Source organism: Mycteria americana, chromosome 3 (genome assembly GCF_035582795.1).
Source record: "Mycteria americana isolate JAX WOST 10 ecotype Jacksonville Zoo and Gardens chromosome 3, USCA_MyAme_1.0, whole genome shotgun sequence".
In the NCBI taxonomy this organism is placed as follows: domain Eukaryota; kingdom Metazoa; phylum Chordata; class Aves; order Ciconiiformes; family Ciconiidae; genus Mycteria; species Mycteria americana.
Window position 1 is genome coordinate 20637117 of NC_134367.1, and position 13811 is coordinate 20650927.

Genomic DNA, 13811 nt, shown 5'->3' on the forward strand with positions numbered 1-13811 from the left:
CAGTCACTCTAGCAGATGGTATCCTCTGCCCAGGAGATATTGATGAACTTGGGGAAATGGTGCTTAACAAGGGGTTGTTGCAATTGGAACAGTACATCTAGCTCTATCCTTAGCTATACCTAGCAAAAGGTATACTGAAGATGCACGATGAATTAGACAAGGGATTTCTCTTGTGAGGAGGAACAAATACGACAAAGATTGAACAGTTCATTGTCTCATTCTTGGATCATTTTATGTGAAAAATGCTTTAGGAATACAGTGGGACTCGGTTCTGCAAACCTTTAACTTGTTCTCTATGAAAGTGTAACTTTCAGGTTCACAAGACAGGTTCAGTAGCGCTTCGTTAAACCCACTAGCATTTTTCTTAATATGCTCAGTGATAAGACTGCAACGGAAACAAGCTTAACCTTATCCATTCCCTTCTGCATTGGTGCTATGACATAAATAAAAATTCTGGTTTCAATATGAGGTACAGATGGAAAAGTGGTTTCCAACTATGTAAATAGCTTTAAGGAAGGCATAGAAGCATGACTTAAATAGACGTTTTGCTTGGTTTTCTTTCTTTTATAGAATAACTGGCATTGTCATTTAAATATTATATTCATATTGGTCTCTTAACATTTTTAAGAGATAATATGAGAGGTGGTAGATAAAACCATTGTCATTTTGTATGTATATGTGCAGTAGGGGGATGTGAAGATAGTAAAAGACGGGAAAATCTGGAGTTTTTCTTTGCACGTAGGTATTCTAGGTAAGCAATGGCACTACAGAGGTGGTAGTGAAATTACTTAGTAATAGTGGGTTTTTAAATTTTAATATGATCACTTGAGAAATAAAGCTATATGGGTAATTCAACAAATACTGTGTACTGCTAGCAAGCTTGTCATACAGCCATGAGAATCTTCTTGTGGGACTTGGATTTCTATGCAATAGGAGTTATCTTGTGTCTATGGGTTCCTGTAGGTTTGTTGCTAGTGGTTATTTGATTAAGAGGAATCGTGACCCACAAAAAAGCTCCGCTTCATCTGTCATAATGGAGTGACACTTTCACTCAGCACTAGCGTTTGCCCTGTCTTTTACCAGGGAGAAAATGGTATCTGTTAAAAAGTTCCTTATATAAAGGGAAATTAAGCCTTGCTTAAGGCTAGCCATATCTAAAATTACTTCTATGGGAGGCTGTGGCAATTCCATTTTGGCTTCACACATCTGGGAATTAATAAAGTGTCAGAACTGTAGATAAGTACATAAAAAGTGCAAGGAGAAATTAATAGTGCTCTGAATCAAGTCTTTGCTTGACAGATTTCAGCCATGTATCTAATTCCAGAATTCGTCCACAGTTTAAAATTAGAATCTCAAGATTTGCAATGCACATACAGTTGTTCATGACGGATGGTCATTCAACAGCTGGAAAGCGATCTGTCATTTTCTGTGAACATCTTCAAACCCAGCTGAAAGCAGAGGATAATGTCTGTGCTGAGCATTGAGGGGTTTTGTGTGTGTTGGCTTTTAGTGTTGTCCCTTTCTGACGCACAATGAATTTTATCCTTCACCTCTAGTCCCGATGAAGTGAAACAGGCATGGAATGGCACAGAATTCTGCATGTGAAATTCTGCCCCAACCTGCACTTCAGACCCTTTTACTGTTACTAGTTGTTTACAGGACTATCCATGTTATAAGAGGAAGTGGAGGTAAATAAGCTTATTTTATACATGTATGATGGTAATGTGAGAAGAAACTTTAGTAAATACCAAAATGTAATTAATGTAGTCATGAGAAGGAAGTAACATTTTTTTTTTATTTATGGCGAAAAGAAGTGGCAGCTACCTTGCTGACGTTTTCTTAATGTTAAGTAAAAATAGATAGATATTTTTTGATTTCTATTTCTGTAAACATGGACAGAAGAAAATAACAACTAATTCCACTATTCAAGAAAGAATGAATGACTACTGTGCTGTTGGGATCCCTAGTAAGTTTGATAGGTATCCTTGATTTTAGAATTGTACTTTAAAGATATGTGCTAATAGACAAGACTTAGAAGAATTTTTTAAATGATAAAAATTTAATATTAAAAAAAATTGCCTAACATACTACATAGTAACAGCCATTAATACAAAAATCTACTGTGGTCAAATGACATTTCAAAAAGATAAGTTTCTCTTGCGTTCTGGAAGAGCAAATGGCATCTGATACACATCATACCATCAGAGCAGCTGAACTGCTTTCCAGAGAGGACACCATATGCTGGGCTCCAAGGAATGGCATAGATAGGTCTGCAAAATGTGGAAATCTGATAAACTTCTTTTCACTGCTCAAGCAAATCTCTCCTGCCTGGAGTATCGAGGTAGACTTCAGTCTTGTTCTTTAGCAGCATCTGTAGCAATAATTTGAAAACAAATCTATGTAGAATTGCTGCACTAAAAATTCAGGCAGATGAATTTCATTGGTGACTTTTGACAACTTTCAAAACACCAAAGTGTTATAGGAGCCTGGGTCACATCAAGTTTCAGAGGGTTTTTTATATATATATGTGTGTGTGTATTTATTTATTTGGCCTCCCTCAATCTTCAAACCAATGCTTGTTTAGGTGTTTTAGGGTTTTCAATCTGGAAATCTGATTGTGCAAGAGACTAAGTCTTTTTTAAAAAGTTATTCGTAGGAACATGCCATCAGAATTTCAAAATGTTCCAGTTTTAAGAAGTTAAAATAACATTTCAAGGCTGTCTTAAGACTCGTGGTGCTGTGCTGAGAGGAAGGATGGTTTGAGAAATGTGTAGTTTGTTTTCCATGATTTGCTTTTGTGGTTCTCTGCATAGATCTTGATGATAGTGGAAAAGCTAATGCTTTACATGTGTTACATGGTACAGACCTTTCAGTAATTATAATCTACCAGAAACTTCTCTGTGGTGTTCTTTAATGTTCTGTCACATATTGAGTATCAAGGCGAAACATTTGATAAATCTCACCTTCTTGAACTATATTCCACTTTCAGTTTAGGTTATTTATTGTTTGTATGGTGTGCAATGCATGCTGCAAGTTAATTTGCCCTTTGCTAAAGAAAGGTAGCCATCTGCTGCTGCTTCCTCCTCTTCATTCAGTGGCACACGGATTTAGAGTAAAGGATTTGCCTCAAATGATTTGGAAATAGCTGTTTAGTTAGCATGCACTACAATTAGTAGAAGTTCAGTTAAGTGTTAATAAATAAGGGATTATCCATCATCTTTAGATGTATGGTCTTCTGATACTGTACTCAACTTGTATATGCCAAATTACTGTAGAACGGTGATGTGCATCATATATTTTATATTTAGTACAATCTATCAAATACTCAGTGCTTGTGTGTTCTGAACTATGTGCTTGAATTTAAATTCCTCCTCCGACCTCTATCTCCTTCTCACAGAAATGGCCTTTTTCTCTTATTGGTTTGACCAACTACCTATGGTTTTTATTTCATATGGCTACTTTTTAAATGCATCTGCATGCTTGTGTTTTGGGCTTATTTACTATGTATCACTACATATCAATTGCTTTTTGTCCTATTCTCTGTTGTTTGGGTGCCTTTTTTGGATATAGAATATACAGATTGGCAACCTTTATAATTGAGACTTTTCTCCCCCATGCTAATGTCATTTTAGCCTAAGAAGGCCTTTTTCAGAGTTACCATCCTTCCTCTCGAAAACACTCTCATTACAATTGTTCCTGTTTTCCTTTCCACTAATGTTAAGTTGGTCACGTCTGCTCATAGCTCTGTAATCAGGCACTCTGCACTAAAATCAGCTAAAATGTACTTGGAGACAGAACTGTGAGAAAGAGGCATGCGAAATGACCTCAGAACAGAAAACATGTCGTTCATCGCTGCTTATCCTCCGGACTTCTCGTTTAACACATATTCCAGCAGGTAGTCGCTCCCCCTGCTTTTGCCTAGCATCGCTGTGGCTGGTTTCTTTGTTCCTTTGCTGTAGTGGATCATACTGACCCATTCGTCTTCTGTGAACCCTGGACCAGCGGCTGGAACAACGTGAACATATGCAATGCTGCTCTGGTCTCCTCCCATTTTGCACTGCTACAAATTGCTATATTGGGTGATGGGCAATGCCATATGTGCATAGACCATATGGTATTTTCTTCTCAATCTACAGTTAGCTTGTTCATCGTGCATTGTAATATTTTGCTATATGCATCTAAGTTTGTCTTTTGGAAGCTGTTTTTATTTGCTAGAATTAGAGGAGTGTACTTACATGGAAAACTTAATTTTGCAATAAACAGTTATTGGTATTAAAGGATATGACATAATGCTATAGATTCAACTGAAGATAGCCCTTAAAAGGAAAATGTTAAAACAATGTCTAAATCCTTATTATTAAGGAATCGAGCAATGTAACTTCTGGGTTATTTTTGTTAACATCAGTATGGGGAATGAAGCTTGGAAAACTTGCCTCCTGAAGAGTTATGTTTTCATGAGCACTGAATTTTGCCTTTAAATAGGGAGAAGTGCATTAAGTGCACACTAATTATGAGTTTTGCAGCAACTTGACCGCTAACTTGAGGTCTAGATCTGTATCCACATTCTGCATTATTTGAATTCATCTTGGTATAATATTTTTAAATATTTTAAACAGCAGATGTGCGTTGCTTATAGATTTGTGTAAATGTTGATGCACTGTATACAAAATATGTCTCCCATACAATGATCTGTTGACATTATTCTCTGTTGCTTAGCTTCAGACAGTAAAGTCATGACATGTGCTGCTGTTTGGAGGATGCCGAAGGAATTGGAATCAGGCAGTCATGAATCCCCTGATGATTCATCAAGCAACACTCAAACCCTGGAGCTACTCTGTCACCTTGACAACACAGCCCATGGCAATATGGCCTGGTAGGATTCTGCATATTTTATACTCCTAGAAAAAGCCTAAAGGCTAGACCTGTGCTGTTAGTTTTGTGCAGATTTATATTGTAGAATCTATGCTATACACTTTAAAACTATTCCATCTTTAAAAAAAAAGGTACAAATTGGATTTTTAGTCCCAGATGTTTCATAGATTAAAAACATTTATTATAGTCCTGCAAACACATATGGAGTAACAGCCTGTGTACTGTTTTAATGTGTTTCTCCCCACCTGCCCCCATCTAAAACCTTTGTTGCACAAAGGTATAATACTTAGCATTTCAATCTTTTTATGGAATATAAATTTGGTGTTGCACTTTGGTCTTTGTTTTTCAGTCTTCACTCAACTGATTTGGCATAAGTGCAAGTAATTTATTGTTTGTTAAGGATAAGAATTCATTATATTATATGGTGCCTGTTTAACTACTCTTTTATGTTGCCTAAGAAAAGTCAAGGAGAGCTGCACTACCGCAGAGGGTATTACAGAGGTTTGTTTCCCTTTCCTTTCTGTTATTTAAAAGAAAGTTAAATTTGTCCATTGCGTATTTGCAAGTTCTTTGCTTTATGGGTATGTATATGACATGTTCCTACTGCTTCCTGAACAGATGCAGGGCAAAGAAATGTTAATATACTCAGTCCATATTTTACCAACTACGTTGTTGTTTAACATAATTTTGGGACCACCTGACCATCTTCCACTGGCAGGGAAAGTTGAAACCATAAGAATATGGTCTGCTGTAGTCCCAGGAATGTCTGTCTGTCAGAAAGAATAAGGAGTAGGAGGTGATCATGCAAGTTGTGTAGTCCCTTTCACAGTTCAGAGAATCTTAAGAAAAAAAAGGCATTTTTGTGATTGACAGCGAGATTTCTGTGAATGAAATGTGACAACTCTGAACTGAAACCAAACAAGGATAATGCAACATCAATGTCGGATATTGCTGTAACTGTCTTATATGAGAGTGGAAAGGGCCTCTTTGGTTTCTGTATTCAGACACCTGCTGTGTAAGGTATCCATCATAATCTCATTATACTTAAATATACTATAGTAGGAGTCATTTTAAATTACATCACAGAGGGAACAATACTTAAAATCAGTATCAGTTCCTTTTCAAAATCTGGCCACATAAAAATTTCTATTCATTAGCTAGCTAGTAAAAAAAAGTTGACTTTAGAGTGATAGTTAATTCAGTTGATTTTTGATTGTCATACATTGTACTGTAAGTTTTAAGCATCTGTTTGTAGCCACTGATTTCTAGTTTGAGCCTTGTAGATTAAATTTCAACTAAAAAATAAGAAGTAAATAGAAGCTAATATTTATTAGGTGGTTCTTGGACAAGATTGGACATATCAGTGTGTTCAAAAGTGTGTTGTCTAGGCTACTTTTTTAAAAATCTCAGCTTCCTGAATGTTAAATTTCTTCATGGTAGTATCTTTTAATTCAGTGCTACACATTTTCATATGAATACTTCTCTTTATAACTCTTTGGTTATATTAAACAATTCCCTTCTTTTTATTATTGAAACCTTTTGATAATTTGTTTCCAATATAGTTGGGAATATTATTTTTTGTTTGATTTTAACCTGCACCTTTACCCCTTAAGATTTGTACTTTTTGTCTTTGAATCTTCCATAATCTGTTTCTATCTGATGCTGGGATGCCAGAACTCTGTGTGGTAGCCTGATCACCAGAGGTGGAATATGGGGCATAGCACTGCTTTGTATCAGGATGTGAATTTATGTGAATGGCAAAAATCAGTTTTTTCCTCTAATATAGCTTGTAGCAAGTTCACATGCAATTTTCTGTCTCCTGTCGTCTGACTTTGTTCAGTACTAGTGCTCACAAACATCTGCTATCATTTAATACCCATTATCTATGTATGTGTGTATATATAGTGGAAACAGCTCACATAAATGAGTAAAATAAACATTTTATGCCAAGTGTGTGTCACTTAACAGTCCATGTCCCACTGAGTGGTGTGTTGACTACGAATAGCAACTTAAATATTCTTTTCTTTTACACATTTCAGATGTTTAGAAAAATATGAAACTACCTGAGACGCTTATGGTACAACTGTTGTTAGAACCAACCATAAATCAGAAAAGCAATTTTCCTGAATGCAAAGTGTAACTATTTTTCAAACTTCAATGTGAACCAACATTCTGGTGTGCGCAATCGCTTTGTATGAGATCAGCGGTAGTCTGGCATCATACACTCTCAGTAGGAAGGGCAACGGTCATTCTGGCTCTGTCATTTGCCTTGCCATTAGAGCATACTCTTGTACATTTTACTCACAAAACACAGGCTGAACACTGAACCTAGGGGTTCAGTGTGGCCACATGCACTTTAAGGAGGTTCTTTAATCCATAGAGCACAGTAGAGCAACGTACCACAAGTGCTACCCTCATTAAGGGTGGAAAATTTTTTAAGTCATGATAGCTTTTAAAATTACACATTTTAGATTTGAAAAAAACTTAATTTTTTAAAGTTCATTTTGAAAATGATTAGTCAGAATGCATGCTTAAAATTAAAAAAATGAAAACATAAACTGGGCTTTCATCACATCTTCATATGCTGGGCAGAGAAAGTGCTGTAGTTGACAGCAGAGTTTAGAGATATGCAGGGTGTAGTGTTGATCTCGGCCTTTGTGGCACTTAGTGTGAACTTCTGTGATTCCAGATAGTAGCTCACGGGAAGGTATTTTGTGTGCCTCGGCATCCATAGGACAGGTGCTTCACAATATTTATGGATCTGGGTTGCAGATCATAAGTAATTGAGATTTGACTGTAATTAAAAGGAAAAAAAGCAAAACTGTCTTGAAAATGCAACTGGTTATGTACTCTGGCATCGCTGCCTGCCTCAGGGCTTTACTTGCTTGTGCTTTTGTTCATATTTTCCCTGTTCTGCTTTATTTCTTAACTTCTTTTCATTAAGATTTATCTTCTTGCATTGTTTTTCTTTTAAGAAAGCCTTATAGTTGAAAGATTACCTCACAGATTTTTCTCTTTCTAGTATTGTGTACCAGGGAACGCAAGGAGGGATTTTTTTCCAGGTCTGGTGTCAGGTATTGGTTTTGCTCAATTGTTTACTGGCGTTAAGAACTAATCCTGCGTTTCCTTACCTTTATCTCATCTCCTTTATGCAATTCTGTGCTCGAATGTCTCTGAAATTTCCTATTGAAAACTAGCAGGGATGTATTTAATACTAGTTCTCTTCTGTGAACCAAGACCAAAAGAGCATTTCCAATTGATTGTGACTAAAAGCCAAAACTATCCTTGCATGTGTCTGAACACTGTGCCCCTCCTGCTGAAAATCTTCTGAAATAATTTTCTAGTCTTGACAAAACCTTTGAGAAAAATCTGATCTCTTAAGACATTACAGGCAAGTGAAAAAGATGTGCGTTTCTATGGACCTATTTTATCTGGATTGCATGAGTTACTATGTTTAAAAATTAAGCATAACTATTTGCTTTCAGTTACTGAGATTGTTTACTGCCTCTAAGCTTTGAATCTGGGACCCATTAGAATTTTTACACAAACTCTTGTATGGCACAGAGTTCAGCAAATTAAGCAGATGCTTAAATTAGGCAAACAAACCAATAGGCCTATTAATTGCTCTCTTTGGTTTAAGCCTAAGACTTTTTTTCATCCTCTACCTACTGTTCCTCATGTGAGCCAAAATGCAAAGATTTCACGTCCAAAATTCCTGAGTGAATTAATTCCAGAGTGAAAAACTTGAGATACATGGGGATTTGTGTGTTTAAAAAAAAAAAAAAACAAACACACAAAACCCCAAAAAAACCCCCAACCTTTTCCATAAATTAATTTTGTAGATAAATGTATGTATTCACATAGTGTACACATACATAACCATAGGTATGTTGCTCTATGCAATGTTTTAAGTAATTAAAGGAACTTGCCATTGGATATGTTGCAAGAAATAGTCCAAGGTATAGTCTGGCTAGGAGAGGCCAAGGAAACAGGACAGCAATTAATGAGATTTTGATTACTCCTCTGAGTGCAGCTTGGAGGAATCCCTAAAAATGTGTCTGTTAAAATCCTGAAGACTTATGTTTTAGGAGTAACCTACTGTTCTACTTCTTCCTCAGTTTTCCTACAGACTTTTTTTGTAGTAGACTTGACAGAATAGTCCTCAGAGAAGGCGGATACTACAGGCCATGAGAGAAAGTGTAATCTGTGAGATCTTGAATTTGGAACTCAGCAGGGACTCTTTTCTTTTGTCAGAAGTAAAGGTGCAAAGCCAGAGTTTCTCCCCTGACATCTGCTGGAAGCAGGCTTGCCTATATCTGCTAATAACCTACTTTTTGCTTTCCAAATTTGGCAGATATAAAATAGTGTAGATGCTGCTCAGTAGCAAAGTTTGTGCTTCAAAAGAGAGGGGGAACAAGAGAACTAAGTTGGATGGTGGTCCATGGGGTAAATTTGGAATGAGATAAAAGCAAAATAAATAAGGGGAAAGTGTTAGATGGACAACGTTGGTACAACTGTAAAGGGAAAATGAATGGAGATTAGAGACAAGAAAAGTGGGAGCTAAATTGTTGGAGGCATGAAAGGTGAGGAATGAAGAATTCATGTTTTATAAAGAAAACAATAGTCAGCTGCTAAAAAAAGGTTGGAAAGGGATGAATATGTTAGGAATAATGATAGATTACTTCATTAAGCTTCTCTATTTTCTGAAGCTGATTTTTTTTTTTTAGTGTATCCCACTCAATCAATCCTAAATACGGACTTGCAAATGCTACCACACTAAGAGAAATTAGAGAGGAAGACAAAGTATAGATTTTTTTAAAAAGTCGCAGATGTTTCAAGAACTCTAGGATGTTTATCACTAAAATATTAAACTAGAATTTTGAATTCACAAAGGAGAAAGTTACTATAAATGAGCTATTCCCACAGACTTTTTTTTTTTTAAAGTACCTACATTTTATTTGGTATTTCATCTAAGATCTCCAAATAGAGTACTGACAAGTACTGTCTCTTCTTTGGCTGTGTGATTACACGGTATGGAGCAACCTCGTTAAGGTCTGCTTTCTACGAAAGTACAAATTTGCTATAACAGTCCTTTCAACTTGAATGGAAGTTTATTTAAGATACATAAGATACTATACATAACATATTATTGCTTCAGTTTCATCATGTCATTGCATTAATGAACACAGTCACCTGAAGAAAGTTAAACACGTTTGTAACTGACACCCTGAAGACAGGTGAGTAAGTGCATTCTGGAAGTGAGGTCCAGAAGTGTTTTACTTGTTCTTTTTGGCCTTTAAAATAGTATTTTAAAAAACCCAAAACAAACACCCCAAAACATTCTCAAGCAAAAAAGCCAAGAAGTAAGAGAATCTGAAACTCAAGAGAAAGTGAAAATAGTGTTTTTAATAGCTCTGACACTTTCATGTTGCATTCAGGTAACACTTTTGTTTCCTGTCATGATGTTGGTAACATTAATTCTTCTATAGTACTCCTCTGTTAGGCATCAGGATATACATGTTAAAATTCTGCCTTAGTGTTTCTTTAAAAAAAAACAAAACCAAACCAAACAAACAAAAAAACCCAAACTCCAAAACAGCTTAATGGTCTATATCTAATGAATTTAAACCTGAAAGTAACACTTCTTTTAGGAGGATCATATGGTCTTGAATATATGGTATATTAACTGTTATATATACTTTACAGCAAAGGCATGTAATAAATGCAATCACAACATTTTTGGTATGAAAACCTTAACTTATTTTAACACTTCATATGTCCCAGTACCGGAAATATAATTGTAGGAAGGAGATCCCTCTGGTATTTGTATAGAGGTTCCTTTGAGAGCTTCAGGAGTGCCAATTGCATGGGCTGGGGTATAAATTGAACACCAGGGGTTTTTAGTTTTTTTGTAACAGCTACCCAGCTGATACTAATTGTTTGTGTCATAGGCCTTTCAATTTCTTCACATGATGCACAAAATTTCAGAGCTATCAGGAGACAAATATTGGTGAAGCTGATTAATTACAGACAGATTAAAAAAATTATTGGCATTTAAGAAAAATTTTTCCACACCTGGTTTGTTCCACACATTTACATTCTCCATCAGCTACCTCTGATATTACAAATATGAAGTATAGAGAAAGTTTTTTGGAAAAACTTACTATATGACAAGTGTTTTCATTGGGAATGTAACTTACAGCTGCTTTTCAGTACTGTCAGTCTCCCCTTTTGTATTCTGATCCTTTCTAAAATGCTAAAAGTTTTAGCTTTATTTTATGTTCTACTTCTCTCTCCTCTCCCTTAATTCTTTGAGATATCCTGAATTCTTTACAGGATTTTGCTCTCTTGAATCTTTGATTATCCTTTATTGTAAATAAATCCATATATTATATATAAATCCAAATGTTCAACCATTTGTTGTCTCTTTCTTACATTTTCTCTCACATTTTCGCCTTTTATCATCCTCTAAAATGTGTCTGGAACCAGTAGAGTAATTTATAACACTCAGGTCTCTCTTTCATTCCCTTGAATGTTTTTGGTAATTTTGAGTGGTTAGTACTGTGCAGGTTTAAAACTTTAAGCTATTCAATGTAATCACATATACTAGGGATAATTGTGATTCATTAATTGGATAGTGAAATAATAAAATATTGTGTTATGTGCCCTGTTTATTATGTTTATGTTTGATCAGAATTTGACTCTAGTCTTGTAAAGCTGAGGGAAACTAATGAAAGTAGTTCCTTCTGACACAGAAGGAAATACTAAGGGAAAAATATGCTGTATGTCATGTATGTGAACTTGCTCTGTGTATTCAGTTAACTTATGAGCACTTCTGCTAATTTCATTAGATTTCATATGCTTAAAATGAAAATTAGTTTTGTTGAAGTCTTTGCAGTTGTTTGTGTTTACCTTGGATTTGTAAATCATGATACAGAAAGTAGTTCAGAAATTGTGTTATGCTACAAGTAAAAAAATGATGGTTTGTAGAGTACTATTTCACATCTCCTTCCCAACTTGAAAGTAGTTTTTTGCTTCAGTGCTCACCATGCTGTCATATTCCCTAGTTTTACTGCCAAATTAGTTGAGATTTTTCCTCAATGAAAGCAAGCTGAGCTATTTTTAAAAGGGTTTTTTTTCCCATTTATAATGCCACTTCAGCTATTCTTAGCACTAAAAAGATTAGGGTTGCAGTCTGCCCCAACTGATTTTGCAGGTTAAATAGTAACAGCTGGTTTTATTTTCAGTTTCTATTGAATTGCTTAAAAGGTTGGTGGGAAATGTTAAAAAAATGATGTTGCAGAGCTGTGGAAAAAATTAGTTATGCAGGAGAATTTTAAACGTTCATGAGGAACTAGCTTTGAACAGATGTCCCTGTTTTCTTGGTCTCAGACTCCAGTTTGCTTTCCAAAAGCCCATTAAGCATTTACTATTTAGAATATTTGTCCCTCAGAGTAGAATTCTTTCCTAGCACAATATTTGAGGATGATGATAGATGAAGAGCTGACACTTGCTTACACGATAGTTAAAAATTCAGGGCTTTGAAATGCCTTGAATGTCTATTGGATGAAAAAATTGATCCTTGTACATTTGTCATTAAGTGCATCTATTTGGCAAAATGTATGTGAGAACTTGAGGGGTGCCCTGCAGCCTCAAACAGTCCATCCAGCCCAGTGTTCAGTCTCAGGCAATGGTGATGGAGAGGTTATTTAGTGAGACCACACTAGCTAGAGTCCCACCACTTGTGGTCTATTCACCTCAAATTCCCCCAGTATCCACACTGGATTAGGGGTGTCAGAGGGTATATCTGTACCAGGTCTGTGTAAATATTTATCGTTCTCGGTTTTGCTGTTCTTTTGAACAGAAGGAGTGGTGATTTTCCTCAACTATCAACGCAGATCCTAGGCAATTACAATTTTCTTCTTAGGAACGTGTTTCAAATCATTGGAGAAATGTTCTCGGATGAATATTCTGTTTCATTGGGTCTGCCCCCTGTCCAACCGTGCAGATGGCCTGTTTGTTACAAACAGCAATAAATTAGCGAGGATATACTACATCCATGTTGCCATCTTTTGAAAAATCCCATACAAAAATACTCAAATTCTGTTCCCCCACTAAAAGTAGATACGCGTTTCCTCTAAAATGAGTCTGCAGAGATTGCTTTTGCCCACTCCAGCTGTTTCACAAATAAGCTTGTTTCAATCCTTAATCTTTACATTAGTACATGAAAAAAACTATTGGTATTGTGTGGCCTCCAGAGGCTGGGCAGGACTTTTACCTGACAGCTCCCTATGTGCTTTCCTGCCAGTCATTCATACTACTAAAAAGTTTTTCCTAGCTTGACCACCTTACTAATTTTTCACATGTTGCTTTCATGACATGTCGTATATCCAGAATATTAATTTTGGGGATTTTTTTAAGCCCTGTTCAAACAACAGAATGGAAATGGTATCCGTGGCAGCAGCTGGTCCACAAGCAGTATTTTGTAGAATGATAGAGGTTATGTGACTTTTGTCCATCTGCTTTGGAAATGAATCCTAGCTTTACACACAGATTTCCCATGCGCCACCCATTTTCATTAAGAAACTCATATATGTGCTGGGGGGTTCTATTATCCTACATGTGCTGTTCATCATATATAGCAGTTAATTCTGGGTGACAGTAATCTACCATCAATGTCTGCTATGTGAAATGTGTTACTCCTCCTTACTTTGAAGCTTTTTTCCTGTTGGTGTTAAGAAAGGAGGTGAAAACAACTTTTAATACTCATGTAGATCTTTAAACTGTACATACTTTTTAAAACAGTTTTTATTTGACTCTTTGGCCATGTTTCTTGTCCAAAACATGTTGTCAATGGATTCTTTTTCATATTAATAAATAGGTTTCAGCTCCTCAGTGAGTTGTTCCTAAAACTGTTAAAAAGATTTGTCTGTGTAATA

At 35.9% G+C, this 13811-nt stretch overlaps 1 protein-coding gene across 4 annotated transcripts in view; it reads left to right on the forward strand.

The window, feature by feature from the left end:
• The window catches only part of EIPR1 (EARP complex and GARP complex interacting protein 1), a 99686-nt gene that overhangs the window by 41507 nt on the left and 44368 nt on the right, over positions 1-13811 (forward strand). For all 4 annotated transcript variants that reach the window (XR_012775143.1, XR_012775144.1, XM_075498017.1 and 1 more), the window contains exon 4: positions 4717-4873. Coding sequence is in view for 2 of the 4 variants with exons in the window: in XM_075498017.1 (XP_075354132.1) it covers positions 4717-4873 (157 nt within the window). In the remaining 2 variants the exon portion in view is untranslated. The remainder of the gene's footprint in view (positions 1-4716; positions 4874-13811) is intronic.